Genomic DNA, 19785 nt, shown 5'->3' with positions numbered 1-19785 from the left:
CCCTCCTTCGGCACACCGTCCCTGCCTTTGCTCTCTCTCGTCCCCTCGTCAAAAGGCAGCTGTCCCATGATACTCTCTGTTCTTACCTTTCGTTTGACTTCTTTTAGGTACAGACTCTCTGTTGGCACCAACGAGAAGATTCAGCTGAGTTCCCTCATTGCCGCTTTCCAGGTCACCAGGGACCTGATTGTCACAGAGGCCTAAATGCTGAGCCTGTTTGCTGCGATTCGCAGGCCCCACGGTGACTGGACAACAGGGGACTGAGTTACAGCTGGGGACTGAAGCCCTGATCACCCCAGGCTTTGGAAAACCCTGTTCCAGGCCTGGGTGGGCAAACGTTTAAAAAGTACCGCGTTTGTGGCTGTTTGGAGCAGGTACAAAACAGTTTTAATGCCCAGCTCTCTTTCTGCTGCCCACTTGTGTCTTAGGGCGGAAAAGAAAGCGCAAGAAGATTTTTTTTTTCTTTTAGCCTTAAGGCTTTTATCGTTCAGTTGCTTGGATGGCAGGAAATTGGCCTGCCCCACTTTGGTCTAGAACCAAATCTTCCCAATCTCCCATGGTGCCAGTGTTTTCTAACTCAAGGTAACAGAACAGCTCCACAACTAAGTGCATGAACCTAATTTGCGGCACGGTCTCTGGATCTGCTTTAAATAGGTGTCAATGAAAAAAAAATAGGTGTGCGTCGACTTCTGGCCCAAACTATTGTACTCCTATAAATGGGCTCAGTTAATTGTCTTACTTTAAAAACATCTTTTTATTTCTCCCCTACTAGCAGGTTCCTAATTGTGGTGAGACAGCGAAGCGTCATTTTACGCCCGCGGGGGGGGCAAGGCCGCGTAGTACTCCCTTGTTAACGCAGGCCGGGCAGACGAGCACGGGCCGGGCTCGGCACCGGCACATGCGGGAAAGACAGGGCCCTGTAGACAGAGTAGCAGTTTCTTTCACAGCGAACAGGCTGCCTTTATGAGTGTTCTTCTCCGTAAAAATAAAGCAGCTTGCACGTTGGCTGTTATGAGCTACTCTTTCCTTCACCTGTTAGAAAGATGCTGACTTACCTTGCATTTATATGAAAAAGCCTTCCCCCTCTCTGATTATCACAGAACAAGCTTACTTCGGAGGCTGCTCTATAAAGTTGTCAGCTTCTCAGACTATCAAAAGGGAGAGGTTGGTTATTTGCCTCATCCCCATACACCTCGCTCCCCGAGAACCCCGAGCAAAGAGCAAAGTTTGAAGCTAATGGCCAGGCGGGGCCTTGGGGAAGCCACCCAGAACCTCTCAGGCTGGGCTGGGATGCCTCAAGACGACCACAAAGTATAAAATTGGCCCAAGCCGTTCCCCGCTGTCCTGCTCTACTCACTTGTTTTAAAAGGTGGTATTTTTTTTTTCTTAGTGGAAAAAATGAAACTGAGCCGAAAGCTTTTTAACTTTTCCTTCAATGAAAGCCTCTCATCTTGAAAAGAAATGTTTTTCTTCAGCAACAAAGGTGGTAGAGGAGACTCTTGTACTTTTGCAACAAGTTTTATCACGTTAACACTGGCCTCCACAAAGCACCTAGTAAGAAAGCCAAAGGATAAGATGTTGCATTTCTTTTAAAATAATTTAAAATATATTAAATTTTCCAAAGGCAGATTTCATTGAAATGAGGTGTCTTGATCAGAGAACTACACGCCACTGAAGGAGAACAGTACTTTCAAGGAGCTAGTTTTGGTAAGGGGTAGAGGTGAACTGGGCTGGTTCGTCCGATGAGGCAAAGCAGCGAAGTCAGACCTTGTATATGACAATCAGCCAAAGCGGAGACAACACCAATTCCCTAAACAACGAAGAAGAGACATCTTCACAACTGTTCGACTTAAGAACTATAGTTTTTAGATACCAGGGAGGAAAACACAGTTGTACCTTAACATCTGTTGAGAAAATACAAATAAATAGGCTGCAAACAGCAAACCACTGACAAGTCAGCCGCCGTTTGGACAGTCATGCAGTTGAGGAATACATCCCCGTGTACCCAGACACACACATTTGTCATCTCCGGCACATGCACACCGATTAAAAAAAAAAAAAAAAAAAAAGCCGTTTCTAGTGTATCAGTCAGGAGCACACCTCTGAGTGCCCTGTAATCTAGCTCCGACCTCCCAGCAGACGGCTCCATGAACACTCGGTCCTGCTGGTCAGAGGGGAGCTTGTGGAAGGCAAGCACTTGCCAACAGCAAAGCCACTCTGACACAGCAGGAGAGAACTTTTTAAACAACGTCACCACTGCATCTGAAACATGACAATGACAAGTACTAGGCACAAGCCAACACTTGCCCACTTGCCGGTCGAGGGAATAACCTGCCCCAGCAGAGAGGCTCTCGAGGCCTGGTTACTCTGCTTATCAAATCATTAGTCACTGCACTCTGAATTGGAAGGACTTTAGAAAGTGTTCGACGTTGCCGTTTCTTAGTGGGCTGAGGATTTCAGGTAAGGCTCTGCCGCCACGGAGCTGCGAGCCCCTCTATGACTGACTGCCACAGGTCACGCAGAAACACCTGGATGACCAGTCCGCCGGCATCTGCTTTTGCTACACTCTGTTCACTGTCTCAAAGAGAAATTCTATTTCAATCCAAGACCAGCTGTTTGGCCCATTGCTCCCAGCTACTCCTCTGCCAGGAAGTCTGTTCCTGCTACAAGCAAACGAGACTATGGCGCGTAGCTTAAAAAGTCCTGTATGTGAGGAACTCTTTCATTTTCTTGGGGATTGGCAGTGCTAGCACTTGGTAGGTGGTCAGGAAACTTCGAAGGGCTTTCCGGCATAAGTGCTTCAGTGAGGACAGGACCCGAGGAGCTGTCCAGAACTGGACGTGGCCATCCCTTGTCCTGAAACGGAACAGAAACGGACGCTTTAGGAGAGACCTTGGAAACACACATTTTCACGGTGAGGGGTATTAATGTTTTGACTCTTGACTTGCGTTAGCAGGAGACACCGGGGGAGTGCAATGCAACCCTGATGGTTGAAATGGATGTAAAGGCTATGATGCTGAATAATTAAGGGATCAGAAGAACTCAAGACACTTTTGATACCAAAGTGCTATCCGTGAGCTTGGCCCCTTCCGAATCACACCGTGAGTTCCAATGCGGCAGAGGGAAGAGTGCCGCCTCCTGAATTATACATGTTCGCTGCATGGTGGTTTCTGCCCTAAGTGGTTTCTCAGAAATTCTGCATCATCCCGACTTAGGCCTCCTTGTGGACGTGGCCCATTAAGTGGCATGAATCAGAGCTGTTTAATTACTCTCAGATTAAATATTAAGAGTAAATGATAACCTGTACTGGCAGAACAGAATATTAGAATTTTGTGTCCTCTTAGATTTCCTTTAAAGGCTTCATCATAGGCAAGAACATTCTAGATGCTTGCTCTCCTTAAAAAGCTACGTGGTAACACTCAGCAGAAACCACTCCCCATCTGTTCAGCTATCAGACACGTACCCTGTGGCAATAACTCCACCATGTGGAAAAAATGTGCAGCAAAGACCATTGGTCATAGGAGCAAATGCAATTGGAGTTTTCAGTTCCAGGGCCCAGATCCTGAGGAGTCTGGACGAGAGAGAAAAGAAACATTCGCACATTAGCAGACATGGGGCCAGCCCCAGAGGGGGATGCTACAGTGACCTGCGGGGACTTGCTCTGAGGCCACACACCGAGATGCCTCTGCATTACCTGTCATCTGCCACCGTGGCAAGGTACAAGCCTTCGGGAGAGAAGCACACAGATCTCAGGGAGCTAATGTGCACATCACTGTCGTCCATGGGGAGGTCAAGTTGGGTGTGGCTGAGGAGAAAGAAACAGGGCGGTCGGCCTGGGATGACGACCACCCTCCACCCTTCAGCTTCATTCCAACGCTGGGGCTATGATGGGCTCAAAGACCCATCCTTACCCCCTATCGAAAACCGTGGGATAAGCAGACGGGGGGGCGGGGGGGGGAGCGCATTTCCTAAGTGTCTCGCGGAAGGGGCTGAAGGGTTACTCACACTCCCTGTGCTAATTTCCTTATGCAAAGTAGGTCAGCCCTCACTTCAATGCCACAGTACAAACTGAAAGTCTTTTTTCAGCTAAGATACATGATAATTATAGGACTACCTATTATTTGCCTCAGAAAACAACAGAGACAAAGAGAAAAAGACCCAAGTGTGTGAGAACATGAAAATTCATTTTGGAAATACCAGTTTCGGTAAGAGGATCGTTCTGAACTTGCTACTCTGGTTATTAGTAAATGGAAAGAAAGAGTCACTTTGAGGTTTCATTAACGCTGAATCCAGAGAAGTACACACAGCCTCCTACATCAGGAGCCTTGAAGGCACTCGGGTCTAAATTGAGAACGTAAGTGACAATGAAGTGCCACCGCATGCCACTGCCTCAGAAGGCCTGAACTCACCGTGCCTCTTACCCAGGCAGCCCCCGCCCCGCCCCCGACCCCATGCGGGCCATGCCTAACCCAAGGCAGCTTTCTCATCAGTCCCGCCCGCAACACAGTCCGAAGCAGGGACCCCGGCCTTACTGAAGTAACCTCAGCCTCTCTCCAGTATAGGGGTCCCACATGATCACGTTGGTGTCGTAAGAGGCCGTGACAAGCAAGGCGGAGTCGGGGGAGAAGTCACAAGAGACAACACTGCTTTGGTGGCCCTCTAGCTTCCGGATTAACGTGTAGGACCGCATGCTCCACAGGAACACCTGTGCGAAGGAACAGGTGCCCGGTTAGGGGCGGCAACAGTTTGCACAGCAAGCTGACACGGCAGTGCCAGGTGAAGCCAAGCTCTCCACTCCACGTCACAGAGGCTTAGGTGAAGCAACAGGTCTGAGTTCCTAAGGTGCAGACCAGCGCACAAGTTCAAGGAGCCTAGTCTAACAGAATATACCCAGCCAAGTTCAGAAAGACTACCGGCTAAAGTGCATCCGTAGAGGCTTCTCGGTTCTGCTTCTGAGCCCTGTTTGCAAAATCACAGCGTGTGCTGATAAAGCACTATCTTGTCCTTTCAGTTAAAAGCAAAAATAGGGGTCAGAGGTGAGCTCGAGGGCTCCCAACAGAGCGGTGGCCCCTTGCCAAGCCATTTTACACCACGTGTTTACAGAGCAGTGGGAATGTGCCCCACAACTCTATGGACATCTGACACAGCTCATCACTTGAAATCTTTTTGAGAATCATGAAAAATGGGATTTTATTTTCTTCCCTTGAAGAAAACTTGCCGTCACGTAGTTCCAAACCCCAAATGAATGATTAACCACCTGGGCTGTGCCACACAGTGAACTCTTCACTCTCCTGGCTTAGTCACCACAAACAGCTCGATGCAGATGTAGAATCCGACAAACACACCGTTCCCAAATTATTCTTGGGTTTCTAATACTTTCTTAAATAACAGACAGGACTTCAAAACCAAGTTCAACAAACAACCATACATTCTGATTTGAAATGGAAATTCCCATTACACAGATTCAAGTTAAATTGCTCAAAGGAGGGAAATCGGGATCCATATAGGGGTTGCAACTTTTAAAATCTCAAGACTCCAAGGGGAAAAAATTTAAAAAGCACACCTTTGCCGTTTTGTAAAGGCAAACAGCCCTCCTCCAGTGATGAGGGCAATCCATGTCCTTCAACACCTCCTCTCTTGGTTTATTCAACGCGTGCAAAAGAGAGGCGATGACGTGCAGGAGGAGGGCCCGGCCCGCGAGCATGCGTCCTACCGGGGCTGCTTTGCAGCTGGGTTTGGAGGGGTTTTGGAGGCGCGGGCCTTACCTACCCTCTCCCACACCAGGCCCGTTCAGGCCTCCCGGTCTCACCGCACACGGGCAACAGAGGAGGTAGCGCCCGACATCTGAGCCTTACCGACTTCTCCCCAGCGGCGGAGCACAGCATGCTGCAGTCGGGCGAGATGGAGCAGCAGTAAACCCACTGCAGGTGGCCCGAGAGCACCTGGATCTGTTTACCTGCACAGAGAGGGGGACAGGGTGAGCCGGTTCGCGGAACCACGCAGCCGGGGGCCCGAAGGACCGGGAGGCATGGCCGACCCACCTGGTGCCCTATTGCCTGAGCCCCAAAGCCCCTTCTTTTCAAGGCAGAGAAAGAAATATGCCAGGAGTTGTCATTTAAACACCTGACATCTATTTACACGAGAGTGTAATCCCCAAGGAGATCACTACCTTCTGTTTCACCAAAATCCACAAGACCGGTGCGATAAAGGCTGTACACAGATCATATCTGACAGATCCCTTTGCTAGCAGAGAACATTCTTTCCAGGGCCCCCCAACCACCTCTAATACTTTGGAGCATCCTTCCAAATGTGAGAATGTTTTATCTTCACTCGTCGCTGACGCTCTGTAATGGTCTCCCCCTCCCAAGAGTCCCACCGCACTCTCTCACCATCGCCAGGGTGTCTGGCTGAGCCACCTTGCAGAGCAATGAGGCCCATGTGCTCTGCCGTCAGGCGAACCCGGGTTTGAACCCTGACTCCACTGATTACTCAGCACGTGCCCCGGGGCCACTCACAGAATTGGTCCAGTTCTGAGTTTGGGGGAAAAATTAAAGGCTCATCTGTAAGCATAACAGAACAGGTGAATACATGGAATACGTTTCTACCCCATTAATTCAGATGGTATTAAGGATCTAGATTTTCCATGTTCCGTGGAAAAAATGTAAGGAGTATGAATCTATTTTTGTGGAACACCGACCCCCAAATCCTAAGTGCGTCTGAGTGTGAGTGAGGCACCGAGGGAAATACGGAAGGCTCTCAGCACGGGTCCTGAGGCTGCGGGGGGTTTCAGGGAAGACGGTGGGGGGGAGGATGCAACAGGGAAAGAGATGGGGTAGGGGGTGGGGTGAGAACCAGTACAAAGGAAAAAGGAAAAAACCTTTATGAACATACATACTCACGCAAGTGCATTTAAGAGTTTGTGTATATATGTATATATATGTGGGTGTATACAGTATTTCATGGTTTCTTCAGCTATCCCACAAGAGCAGTACCAAGCACCCCCCACCCCAGGAGGTTCTGAGTGCTGAACAGATTTAGGCAGGATGGTAGGGCAGGGCCCCGTACCCAGGAACACTACTTTATCCCCGCCCCTCCTGAGAAAGCCCCAGTGTACTCGCCCGCTCCCAGCCCCCTTCAGGTGGTCCTCTCTTCCCAATCACCAAAAGATTTTAAAAGTCACTTTAAGAATCTTCCTTACATGATGGCAAGCTGCCTCTGGATACACATTAAAAATGGCGCTGCCCTGGAGAAGGCTTCCCAAGCAGCAGACCTGTCTTGTGACTTCAAGTTCCGCAGCTAAGGGCAGAAACTACCAGAGTTCTCTTGGTGACCAGATGCCATCAGGTGAGGACACCACAAGCACCTCCTTGGCAGTGTGACAAGTCATCAGGCTAGAGTCTCAGAGGGCAGGAGGAGGTCCCCTCTCGTGGCTGGGGTGGGGGGGCTGGCACAGTCACGGCTGAGGCAAGAGTACCAGTGCCTTCGCATTATTGGGGGCGACTGTGCCTCTCTATCAACTGTCCACGTCGCCATTTCCTCCTTCCACCTCCTTCCGGCCACTGTGTCCCTGCCCATGTGGGGAAGAAAGGGCCTGACAATAAATTCCTCTTTCCTGCGTCACCTTTCTGGTTAAAGATCAGTACCAGAGATGTATGGGCCACCTCTGTATACAATTCTGCTCAAAGCAAAATTCCACAAAAGTTGACCCCCTCTAGCTAAGAGAATCCTTCTGGGCAAAGATTCCACTTCACAAAGAAACGATTTCTAACAGGAAGTAACCAACATGGACGACATCCTCTAGACTGGTAGTTCTCAACCCGGGGAGACGGTGCCCTTCACGTGGACAGGGGGCAATGTCTGGAGACGCTCTGGCTGTCACAACTAGAGAAGGTGCTTCTGGCATCTAGTGGGTAGTCCAGGGATGCTCCTCAACATCCTGGAGTGCACAGGACAGCCTGTAACAAAGACTTAGCATGCCCAAAATGTCAATAGTGCCATGGTTGAGAAAACTTACACCACAGCATCTATTTTCAATAGGAGTTAATTATCAGTAGGGGTGAAAAGTGCTTCTCAGTAACCAAAAAAAAAAAAAAAATCTTACCTTTTTTTTTATGTACAAAGCATAGATATGCATTCAGTGCGTCAATAGTGTACTTTTAGTGTTAATATCTCATGGGGACAAGGCAAGTGTGTGATTAGAAAAAAATGTCTTTCAAGGGTCCTTAGGAAAATCGGTTGAGAAACACTGTTCTAAGATAAAAGTGAGAAGGGGGCAAACAAGAGTATTTCTGGGAGCTACCAGCAGTTCCATCACTTCCATACCATGTTTGTTCAGGTCCCAGATGCGAAGAGTCTTATCCCGAGATGCCGAGACCAAAATCAAACTGCCACTGGGTGTGAAGCTCAGATCTCTCACGACATCTTGGTGGCCGGAAAGATTCAGAAGCAGGAGCCCTGGCGTGGGAGCAGGGGCACTCGGTCAGGGAGAGGTGGCACCCGGCCTGCCAGTCACAGCTACACCCCTCAGCCACCTGGGGGGCTGGTGGCCTGTCTGGTCCCTGATGAGTGCATGCATGCACCCTGGGACCTTGCCCCGGTCAGAAATGACCTACCTGTCTGCACCTCCCAAATCTTGATCTGCCCGTCATTGAGTCCCGTAGCAAGGATCAGGCAAGAGATGTCTGGCACTTGGGCATGGTGGCGTGCCCAGAGCTTCCTGCTGGGTGGAGAAGGCCACGGGCTAAAGGCCAAACCCCAGACAATCTGCCCACAATCCAGAGTCTTCTCCTTTGGGCTGCCTCGCCCTTTTGTATCATTTTTGCTGCTTCGGCTTTTGGCTTCAAACCCTTTAGGGATGCTGGAGGAAGCAGAGATTCCTTAATGAGTCAAAAAGTGTCACCCAGTCAACCAACTATTCATTCCATGATTTCTAAGATATTAAGGTTCTAGAAACAAATTGGCCTTTGGTGAATTTAATTTTTTAGAATTCATGTAACAAAGACTTCATTAGCCTTGGTTCATCCCATTTGTGATAGCCCTGCAGTGGGGTGACCTGCCTTGTGGGATAACTAGATCACAGAAGCTCCAGGGAGCCCTACGCTTCCTCAGAAAGTTCTCTCAGGTTTGGTGCATGGAAGGAAAGATGCACTCAGTTTCTCCCATGAGGAAGAAAGCATGCCATAGGTTTGGAACTAGGACAGATCTTAGAACTTGAATACCCATCTGCTGCTCCCCTGCGTGATGAGCCCCTAGCTTCAAAAGGCCCAAGGAGCAGGAAAATAAATCCTTTTCTGGCCCACACATTTGCTTGGTACAAGCTGGTCTCCACCTTCCCTCGTTATGTTCCAAGCAATTAATTTCACTTACTTCTCTGGGTACATCCAGCACAGGAACCGACCAGTGGGGGTGACTGAGGAGAAAGAGCCCACAACTGCAGAGCTGCACTGACCTCAAAGATCCCGCGGCCTGAACCGCTCCTTTTACGTTCTACTTACGGTGAACCACAGGCCCCGACAAGCTCCACGAGACTCACTCCCTAAGACCTAGGCCCTGCCCACCACTGCTCCAGCAGACCACATCTCACAGGCTTGAGCAGCTGGACAGCCCTGGGATTCAGCCCCCAAACTTCAAGTTTCCTGTCTGCAGTACACTTTATCAGTGCCAGTATTAAGTTCTATTTTTCTGTGTGACCCTGACCACATGCTGGGGTGTATCAAACTCAGGGAAATGAAGATGATGAAGCTGGAACTCAGTTCCGTGAAAAATCCTATAGTCAACGTATATGTAACTGGACCTCTTTATGCATCAGACTTGTTCCCCCAAAGCTGGAAGTAAATCATATTTTTGCCAAGCGTGTGGCTGAAATATATTAAAGAATTTAAACCAAGCTCACCTATAAAACTAGAAGGGAGGAATTAAGGCAAACATAGGCTCCATCAGCCCTAAAATTCTATTAGTCCAAATCAGCTTGGCAAGCTATGTCCAGGCCAGCATTCTGTTTTTATAGATAAAGTTTTACTGGAACCACGTTCATTTGATCACGTGCCATCAATGGCTGCTTTCACACTCTAAGAGCAGAGGGGAGGAGACTCAACAGAGACCAGATGGCCCCCAAAGCCAAAAATATTTATCACCTGAGCCTTCAAAGGAAACATGTGCTGACCAATGGAGTTTGAAAACTTGTTGTCCTGACAAGCATCTGAATGTGATAATGTCTTTTTGACCGACCCTGCTCAATCCCCACACCTCACGGAGCTGCCTGGCCCTGGCGCAGGGGCCTCAGTCGGCCATCCAGGGAGGAAGCGTGGAAAAGGCAAGCTATAGGGAAAGCTCTGTAGGACAGCTGGGGACCACCGAAGCCACTTTTGTTTTATTTTTTATAAAATCCTAAATTCTGCATTCGAATTAAGGAATAATCTGTAGCTACCTTATTCCACAGGAATTAAGGCACATCCGCGTATTAATTCATTTTAATATCATAAATTTAATTTCTCTAGAAAGAGATACTAAACCCTCCATTTTAGGGGTAGAGTTAACTTTCCTAGGGTCACAAAATCAGGGGGCCAAACTGGAACTAGAACTCAAGTCTTGGGTATCCAGGCCTCCTACTCACCAGATCCCCTAGACTTCTGAATTTGCCAATGAGTCAAGGGATGAGTTACATGGGAGATGGGGGGTATATGCATGGGAAAGGAACAGCTAAGGGCAAGGCAGAGTCACTGGGAGAATTTAACTTCACTGAAATTCAAGTTTCTAAAAACTGTATTTCTAAAAGTAGTAGAATTATTTCGCTAGTACCAATTATTCACTCAGTACTAAAAGCACTATTATTTTTTTTAAATATGTAACAATCTGAACAAGAATCTAAGGACTTCAGATTTCCCCTTTTAAAGGACTTTTAAAATAACAATTATTTTCAATTATAAAAGTAATAGAGAACTGTGGGAAAAATTTGGAAGTGAGACAAATAATAAAAATTACCCATAATCCTAACACCACTCTAACCACAGTAAACATTTCACTGTAAGTTTTTATTTGTGCATATATACATATATTTTTAAAAGACAAATTTGGGATATTACATATATAGTTAATAGCTTACTATTTTCATTAAGCCTTATAAGCATTTTCCTAAGTTATTATTCTTCAAAATGTGTGATTTTTCCCTAAAACAAGTAACTTCTCACTTAACACATTGAACAGTAACATTTCTCTCACTATATTAAGCAATAGATACACAAAAAGGATTAGTACTCAAATTTCCATTTTCCTGAGTTCATACTGGACAGATATATTTACCTATAGTGATGTATATGTTTGAATAGAAGAGTGATTTTCAGGCAAACAGAGTTTCCATTTGCATGCTTTTTAAAAGATTCTTTTTCCGGCACCTGAGTGGCTCAGTTGGTTAAGCATCTGCCTTCAGCTCAGGTCATGATCCCAGGGTCCTGGGATCGAGTCCTGCATCAGGCTCCCTGCTCACCAGGGAGTCTGCTTCTCTCTCTCCTGCCCCTGCACCCCGCTCGTGCTCACTCTCTCTCAAATAAATAAATAAAATCTTTAATAAATAAATAAAAATAAAAAATACTTTTTCAGACCATAAACTTGTACTGGACTGGATATAAAGTTAAGTCTCTTGCATTTAGAGTAGGAGATCAATAAAAAATGGAAGACCTTGGCATTCTCATTAAACTGATCACAGAAGGAACTGAAAATAATGATTAAAAAAAAAACAACTCTCTGAAGGCTGCAAAAAATACCCTATGGCATTGCCATAATTTCCCTTACCATCCTCTCTCTCATCACTGGGATTTCTGGTTTTTCACTACTACAGAGCTAATTCCGCGATGAAAATCAGTGTATGGAAATAGATGACCCCATTTCTGAGATTCCTAGTAGCGAGAGGAACATTGTCAAGGTCCTTCGCATACTACCAAACAGCCAGATTCCCACCGGTCAATCCCAGCAACGCCCGCCCGAGTATGAATCTCAGCACGCTCTTGTTGGCGGGACCTACTTTCAAGGCCACGAGTTTCTGATGAAACACTTAAATCTAACATGCAATTTGTAAGAAACACCCAAAGCAAAAACAAATGACGCCCTCAAGGGCAGGGGCCGTGTTTGACTTATTTCAAGGTTCCCAGCCCCTAGGCTCTGTGTCAGGCAAAGATTTCCAACAGATGCTGCCTCAATCAATGGAGTCGCCCTGTCCTGGCTGGGCCATGACCTGGAGCTCACAGCACTCAGACACTGGGCCCTGTCCAGCCCAAAGAAAGAAGCTAGTTAATACCAGAAACTAAATTTGGTCCATAGAGGAAAACACAAAAACCCAACTTAAATATGGGCAAAGGATGTGAATGGACGTTTCTCCCAAGAAGATACAGGACAGGCCAAGAAGCACAAGGTGCTCCATGTCAGAAGCCATCAGGAAATGCAGATCCAAACAATGAGATGCCACTTCCCACTCTACCAGGATTGTTCTGCTAGAATCAAAAAGACAGACAATAACAAGTGTTGGTGAGGGTGTGGGGGATATGGAAATCTCACACATCCGCTGGTGGGACTGCGAAATCGGGGCAGCCACCCTGGGCACCAGTCTGTTTCTCAAGAAGAGAAACACTGTAAGCCTATGTCCATAAAAACAAACAAAACAAACAAAAAACAAAAACCCGTACATAAATGTGCACAGCGGTATTATTCGTAATAGCCAAAAAGGGAAAACCACCTAACTGTCCAGCAACTGATAAATGTCTATGCAAGGTGCACTGTCTCCATACAATGAAATATTATTTGGCAGTAACGGGAAATGATGTACCGATACACGCCGTAAGAGGGATGACTGGAAACATTCTCCTAAGTGCAAGAAACCTGTCAGAAAAGACTCCACAGTGTACAGTTCGATGTATGTGAAAAGTCCAGAATAAGCAAATCTATGAAGACAGAAAGGGGATTCGCGGCCGCTCTGGGCTGGAGAACAGTGAGACTCGAGGATGACAAGTGAGGGACGTGGGGCTGCTCTGTGGCAATGACAACGGTTTTGAGATTAATCATGGTGAGAGCTGCACAACTCCCTGAATGCCACTAAAAGCCAGTGAACTGTACACTTTAAAGGCGCAGATTGTATGGTATGTAAATTACATCGCAAAAAAGCTCTGAAAAGTAACAGCGGAGATAACATGATCTCCACAGAAGTAATTTTCCCACGTACCAACCGTGGGGCTCTGGAAACCCCAATGATCAATTCCTGAACTGTTTTCAGCCGTTCTCCCTCTTCCGTTCTCGGGCAGGGAGACCCCAAAGGGCAGGGAGTCATGGGGGAAAGTGCTCCAGGTCCCCCATTGTGAGGATTCCCTCGCTCCTCTGGGCTTGGGGATGCGAGAACTTACAACTGCTCCTCCAGCGGCCAGGGGATCAGCTTGACGATGCAGTGTCCTTGAGACCAAGCAAACCAGGAACCGTCCGGGGAGAAGGCGACGCTCCAGGTCTCACAGCTCGACTTCCAATCAAACTGGTGAGGGCGCCCCGGCTTGAGCTCGGCCAGCAGCAGCGGTTCCTCTGAGACGGGAGACAGCATGCTTCAGGCAAACGCCCTCGCTGCCTCGGGGTGGGGGGAAAGTGGGGAGCCAGGCTCCAGACCACCTGGCTGACTCAGACCCAGGAAAGCCGCGGTATCCCCAGGCCGAGGGGTGGTACTCTGGATTCCGGGAGGGAGTTGTCATTTAAATGACCTGCCGCAAGAACAGTAGCCAAAGGCCACATTCCAGTGCGGTTACTCAGCCCTGGCCCTGGCCACCGCTGGTTAACCATGACTCAGAGTAACCTTTGTGCGAGTGAACTCAGTGAATGGAGGCCTCATTTTCCTATGAATGCCTGAAGAGGAAGAAAGGAGAGCCGGCCCAGGCTGGGACCAGGCTAGATGGTGCAGATTAGGAGGCCTTCCAGTGTATTTAAGGTCTCCTCAAAAGAACCTGCCACCGGGAGGGAGGCCTAGAAGGCACGTCTGAAACTCCAGGGCTCCCCGTCGCTCACCAGCCTCCTCCCCATCACCGAGGCACCTGCCCTGCTTCCTGCCGCTCGGACCTCTGGATCTGGCCTCCCACTGTCCACCTCTGTTCTGGTTTAAGCCTTCATCCCAATCTTGCCCAGATCTTTCATGAGACTCCCCTGATTTTTCCTGCCCATACCCCCCCCCCCCCGGCTGAAGCTAAAACACACGTCACATTTCTCTCAAATGCGTTCCAAGGCTCCCACCTGCGTCCACAGTAAGGGCAGGGGAGCCTGGGCCTCCTACCGGACACCACGGCCCCACCCCCTTCCCGGGACCTCTCCCCACCGGCCACACGAGTCACCTGGCCACACTCCCCAAAGCTCGTGTATGAGACTTCCCAGGCCCGCATCTTGAACTCTAGTGAAGCGGAAAACAAGTCCCACCCTGCTGACTTCATTCTCTCCTACAGTTAGGAATTTCCTTCTGGTCCACCCTCCACCAGAATTTCAGCACCCTGTTCAAACACCAAAATGATTTCATTTTCATTTCTCTCAGGGCCTAGCACAGTGCCTTGTGAAGAGCTGGTGCTGGATTGGTGCTTCTTCTGCCACCTGAAGGGCAGTTCCTAGTTCAAGTCTCCACTCAGTGGAAGGTTTTCAATGGCTGATGAAGCTCGCAAGTTAAAGGCATTCAGACTGGTTTTTTGCCCACTAATTATGATTATGATACACACTAACATAAAAACTGTCTTCCACTCTGAAAGAGGTCACTTCCTGATGTCTATGTTCCACCTCAGTAGTTTCGAGACCTTGACCCTTTTATACCTGTTACCAGATAGATGCTAATTTAAACAGCCCTATTTCATTTATTTTAGGATACAGCTTTATATGTCTTCTCTCATTTTGACCTCGCCAAAATCAGGATGTGCCTTACAAATGATGAATTTTTAAAGTTAAATAAGCAGTATTTTTTCTCAGTGATAAATAAGAACCATTGTATCTTGGGTTTAACGAAACAGATGGTAAACACGCATGTATAGCGAGATGCCTATCTGTATATGATATTTATATACATATATATATAATATTTCCTGGTATATGCACTATAGAAGGTGTGGGTACTACCTTATTTTATAAAATAAATGTGTTGCTGAAGAGTCTGTCTTTAAATAGAATTTTAATCCATCAAGCCTTTGGTGGCTTTGCTATTTAAAGAAAAGTAAGTTTCCTTTGCAAAGAGAATATTCACTTCCTGAGGTTCTATGTATAAATCTAGGTTTTAATACATTAGGTCTGTCTAAACTGACATTTCTATAGGCCCAGGTAATTCTCCTGAAATCTGTACATGTTTGTACATGGGATCTTTTCATTTATACAATTACTTGTCAATAGGAACATAAACCCTTTGGATGGGAATATCTGCATGGTAAGAAGTTACTTTACATTTTAAATCCAAAACAGGTCTCTCAGTGTTACCCAGCAACCCTGTGGTGTTGTCTTCATTCTCATTATTCCTAGTGGTGACCTAGCCCTAATCTGTCAATGCCTCCTTCAGGTAATCCAGTGGTTCTCAATGGATTATGTCCTCTGGGGACAGGTGGCAATGTCTGGAGACATTTTTGGTTGTCATAACTGGGGGGGGAGGGGTGCTACTGGTATCTAATGAAAAGAAGCCACAGATACTGCTAAGCACCCCACAGTGCAGAGGACAGCCCCCCACAATGAGGGATTATCTTGCTCAAAATGTCGATAGTGCCGAGGTTGAGAAACTCCAATGTAGTCAAATATTAAATGACATCGACTGATCTGGAGGTACATTTTTATCTACGGGATGAAACGTCTTTATTCCACCCTGATAATATTCACACTTGGTTCACTTCCCCCCCCAACAGGCACATTATCTATCCTTTTGACACCATGGAGGCTCTGCACAATATAAAAAGGGGTCCTGTTTTCTTTTTCTTTACTTCCCAAACCAAATCCATTAACAAGTTCTATCGAGGCTGTTTCCAAAACGCTTGGCAAACCTAACTTCTCTCCATCTCCATGGCTACTATTCTAATCTATGCAAACCATCTCATCAACAAGATCTCACTAAGCAGCCCTGCAACTGCTCTCCGAGCTTCCCCTCTGCCCCACCTCCAATCCTCACCTCCTAGAGTGATCAGTTTCGACTACTCTTAGAATAAAATTCAAGGGGCGCCTGGGTGGCTCAGTCTGTGGAGTCTGCCCTCAGCTCAGGTCATGATCCCAGGGTCCTGGGATCAAGCCCCATGTCAGACTCCTCGCTCATCAGAGTCTGCTTGTCCCTCTGCCCCTCACCCTGCTTGTACTCTCTCTCTTCCTCTCTCTCAAATAAATAAATAAAATCTTAAAAAATAATAATAATAAAATTCAAGCTCCTTACCATGCCCTTGATGTCCTGCATAACCTGGCCCCCCTGGCCTTCATCTCCCACCTGGGCTTATAACCCTCCCCTCCCTGCCCCTGGCTCTAGCCTTCACTTACCCCTTGACTGTGCTTAATTAGTTCCTACCTTAGGGCATTTGCACCAGCTAGTCTCTTCACCTGGAATTCCCTTCCATGACTGGCACCTTCTCTTCATTCAGTCTTGGCTCAAATAACAACTCCTTCGAGAGCCCTTCTCTGACCCCAAGTCAATCTCCTTCATAACCCCTCCTCACATCATGTTCTTTACAGCACAATCACTATTATGATTAGCTATCGGTCTCCCCCCCCCCCCCCCGGACCAGGACATCAATTCCACAGAAGCAGGGACCGCGTATGTTTATTCTCAGTGCCTAGCAGAGTTCCTGGCAGAGAGCAGGCAGTCAGTCAGTATTTGTTGAATAAATATACATGGTATACCTCTCTAAATATAAACAAAATGAAGCCCCTTAGACTATTACGTTGCCTATGCCAAACATTTCACATGAAATGCTTCTTAAACATGGGCCATACCCAGATTTCACACTCTATTTCTGTGATTTGGAGATTTAATCTGCTATTTCAGGCTCAGGAATCCAGGAGCTAAAAGAAGAAAAAACTCAGTGACTCCTGTCTCTTCATTTCTAGAACTCAGGAAATTCTGAAGCAGAGTCTGGGCCCAAACAAAACTTGGCTGTTGGGCAGGGGAGGGGGGGTGGTGGAGAAGCCGTAATTAGTGCAGAACTTAAAAAACCAGAGCCAAGAGGATCCAGCTTTCATCTGGGATTGTACCGGCCGTGGTCCTTTGTGGGGAAAAAGCCCACGGATCAGGGTGTTCTAGTTAAACACTGGGATGTATTTGGACGACCAGGCCGAATGTAAAGATATTTATTATCAGCTTCTTCTGTGCAAGGAGATTCACCTGAACACGGAAATGGAAGCAATGACTCCAGCCAGCAGGGAGCCTGGTGATTTGTCCTGCCTCACCACCTTGACACTGGCTCTTCCATTGGCCCAGAAAACTGCCTGGCAGGCCCCAGATCCCTGTCTGACTGCTCCATCTTACCATGCAGGGCTCAGTGTTGATGTCACGTTCTCGAAGACCTTCCTGGCCTCACTGTCTGAAGTGGCTCGGTCACTTTCCTTTTCCTCCGTTCCATGTTCTTTAGAGGTACCACTCACTCCTCTCGTCTTCATTGCTTACTTGCTTTTATACACTTACTGTCTAGCTCTTCCCAACCCACACCCCAAACCTGCCTCTCTGCCCGCTGCAACTGAGCTGCACTGTCCAATACACTAACCACTAGCCACACTTGACCACCATTTGCAATATGCCAAGTCCGAATTGAGATGGGCTGTTAGGTGTATAACACACACCGTATTTTGAACTTAGTACCAAAAAAAAAAAAAAAATCTAAACTATATCAATAATTGTGATTACATGTTGAAATGGTAGTATTTTAGACATGTTGGATTGACAGCTACAATTTTAAAATTGGTTTCACCTGTTTTGCTTCTTTTAATGCAGCCACCAGATTTTAAATTACAGATGTGGCATTATATTTCTATTGGCCAGAGCTGCCTTAGAGAGTGCCTGGCACACAGTAGATACTCAATAAATATTTGTCGAAAGAATAAATGAATTCTAACCACTGCTCTGAAGATATCTACTGTTGTCCATTGTAATCCGATTACAATGGACTTTATTCAGATTCAAAAGAATGTAAAAGTCTCTGGCTTTTTTTTTTTTTTTTTTTTTACAGCAACTTGGCAGCTCTCAACAGCTCTGCCCACACCCCAAAACAGAGTCGTCAATCATTAGGAAAAACTCAGAACTGGAAACAGATTCCAGCTAAAAATGGAGGCCAGCTACAGATCGCTTTCAGTTTTAACTATAAGGAGTCAATGGAAACAACAGCGGAAGCTATAAAAAGAGTCACATAAGATTCACACAAACAGTAGGGGCCATTTAAAAAGTGGTAACACACTCACTGAAAAGAAAGCCCTTATCTAGATGGGAAGGCAGAGAGCTGCCTCTACACCTTTTACTGAATGCCTGACTACAGCAAACAAAGAAATGACATTTCCCAAAGTAAAAAGTTACACCACCCCAGGGAATACCCTGATTTGAACCTACCCACCCACAATTCCCCCCCCCCCCCCCCCCCCCGCCCCATCAAACTAGCCAGGGAAACGCAAACATCAACACTCAGAATCCTCCAAGTAAGATGAAGCCTGAACATCACTGGAAGAGTACCAAGAGGTTCTGGAACGATTTTGAACCCTAGGCCTTGACCCCTTCTGAGAATTTTCCCTAAAGAAACTGCCTTTAAGCATGGAGGTATATTCAAGAGTTGGAACTCCCAGAATAAATCCCAAGCCTACCCCAAATTTCGGTATAGGTAGGGTTTAGAGGCAAGGTGGTTGGAAGGGAGAAGACGAAGTCTGGAGGTTTTGCCTTGGTCTAACAAGCACACATAACAAGCACACCGAGATCACACGTTCATTTGGCCTGACTCTCCAAGTATATCCGATATTCTCAGACTTCCACACTGTTTTCTGATGACAGCTGTTAACAAGGACAGAGGCATGCACCTCACCCATCAATGTAACCTAAACTTGTCCTATCAAACATGCCGGCAGGGATCAGCATCCCCAGCCCCACCCCACCCCACCTCTCCCAATGAGTCTCCGTTGGGAGAGGCTCGCAACAGATTCTTTAAATAGGGACCCAGTCCCCATTCTGATGAATAGCAAGTTGGGAAGCTCCCAACCACCCACTGGGGCACGTACTATTATTACCCCATTTTGCAGATACAAAACAGACTTGGGTTAAGTGGCCCGTGCACCATCCCACCGCTTCTTAAGGGGCAGACCTGACGCCCACCCAGCCCCGCAAGTGCGTCACCGGGCACCTGGGCACCCGCCCCCTGGGTTATCACCCCGAGGGGCCGGCGCACCCCCGCGTCCCCCCCGGGCGTAGGCGTCGGGCCCAGGGAGCACCCCCCACTGTCCTGGGGCACAGAGATCCCCGGCACGCGGTGGCCCGTGCTCCTCCGGTCCTGTCCGCGGCGGGCGGGAGGCGCGGTGGCGGCCGCTGACAGCGAAAGTGAAACAAAGCTGGGCGCCCGGCGCGCCCCCCGCCGCCGGCCAGCGCGGACGGCCCAGGCCCCTGCGCCCCCGCCGCGCCCCTCCCACGGCCGAGCCCGCGCCCCCGCCCGCCCCCCGGGGAGAACCGGCCCGGCCCCGCCCGGCGGGAACCCGCGCACCCCGGCCCCGCTCACCTCCGGCCTCCATGGAGGACGCGCGCGGGCCCGCGGCAGGCGGCGGGCGCCTCAGCCCCCCGGGCCGCCGGCCCTCATGCCGCCCCCA

The 19785-nt window shown here is 48.0% G+C and overlaps 2 protein-coding genes across 5 annotated transcripts in view; one reads left to right on the top strand and one right to left on the bottom strand.

Annotated features, from left to right (window-relative positions):
• RFC5 (replication factor C subunit 5) overlaps positions 1 to 2069 on the top strand; it is an 11887-nt gene extending 9818 nt beyond the window's left edge. Inside the window, exon 11 of one of the 2 annotated variants that reach the window (XM_028116481.2) lies at positions 108 to 2069. In XM_028116481.2, the coding sequence (XP_027972282.1) occupies positions 108 to 204 (97 nt within the window). In that variant the 3' untranslated portion in view covers positions 205 to 2069. The remainder of the gene's footprint in view (positions 1 to 107) is intronic. The other variant, XM_028116482.2, reaches the window with a different exon arrangement.
• On the bottom strand, positions 1584 to 19785 carry WSB2 (WD repeat and SOCS box containing 2). Of its 3 annotated transcripts, XM_028116478.2 has the most exons (9): positions 19698 to 19785; positions 13386 to 13554; positions 8613 to 8857; positions 8323 to 8454; positions 5856 to 5956; positions 4533 to 4705; positions 3695 to 3805; positions 3464 to 3571; positions 1584 to 2856 (listed from the first exon to the last, which is right to left on the bottom strand). In XM_028116478.2, exons 1-9 carry the CDS (start codon positions 19708 to 19710, stop codon positions 2694 to 2696), a joined length of 1215 nt encoding a protein of 404 aa, XP_027972279.1. In that variant the 5' UTR covers positions 19711 to 19785; the 3' UTR covers positions 1584 to 2693. The 3 variants fall into 3 exon arrangements, with proteins under 3 accessions (XP_027972279.1, XP_027972278.1, XP_027972281.1); XM_028116477.2 differs by lacking the exon at positions 19698 to 19785 and having other exon boundaries at positions 13386 to 13588; XM_028116480.2 differs by lacking the exons at positions 8613 to 8857; positions 13386 to 13554; positions 19698 to 19785 and adding an exon at positions 6390 to 6530 and having other exon boundaries at positions 8323 to 8396.

The sequence above is a fragment of the Eumetopias jubatus genome, unplaced genomic scaffold (genome assembly GCF_037043125.1).
Source record: "Eumetopias jubatus isolate StellerSeaLion01/CBP00866 unplaced genomic scaffold, mEumJub1_p1.0 scaffold_16, whole genome shotgun sequence".
In the NCBI taxonomy this organism is placed as follows: domain Eukaryota; kingdom Metazoa; phylum Chordata; class Mammalia; order Carnivora; family Otariidae; genus Eumetopias; species Eumetopias jubatus.
This window is presented reverse-complemented; position numbering and strand designations above follow the sequence as displayed.

Excerpts from the sequence above, each read along its gene's own strand:
- WSB2 (XM_028116477.2), bottom strand. The coding sequence starts at position 13,573 with ATGCTGTCTCCCGTCTCAGAGGAACCGCTGCTGCTGGCCGAGCTCAAG. Across the intron at positions 8,858-13,385 it reads TGGCCGCTGGAGGAGCAGTT|CATCCCTAAAGGGTTTGAAG; the intron begins GTAAGTTCTCGC and ends TGCTTCCTCCAG. Across the intron at positions 3,572-3,694 it reads GCCACGGTGGCAGATGACAG|ACTCCTCAGGATCTGGGCCC; the intron begins GTAATGCAGAGG and ends TCTCTCGTCCAG.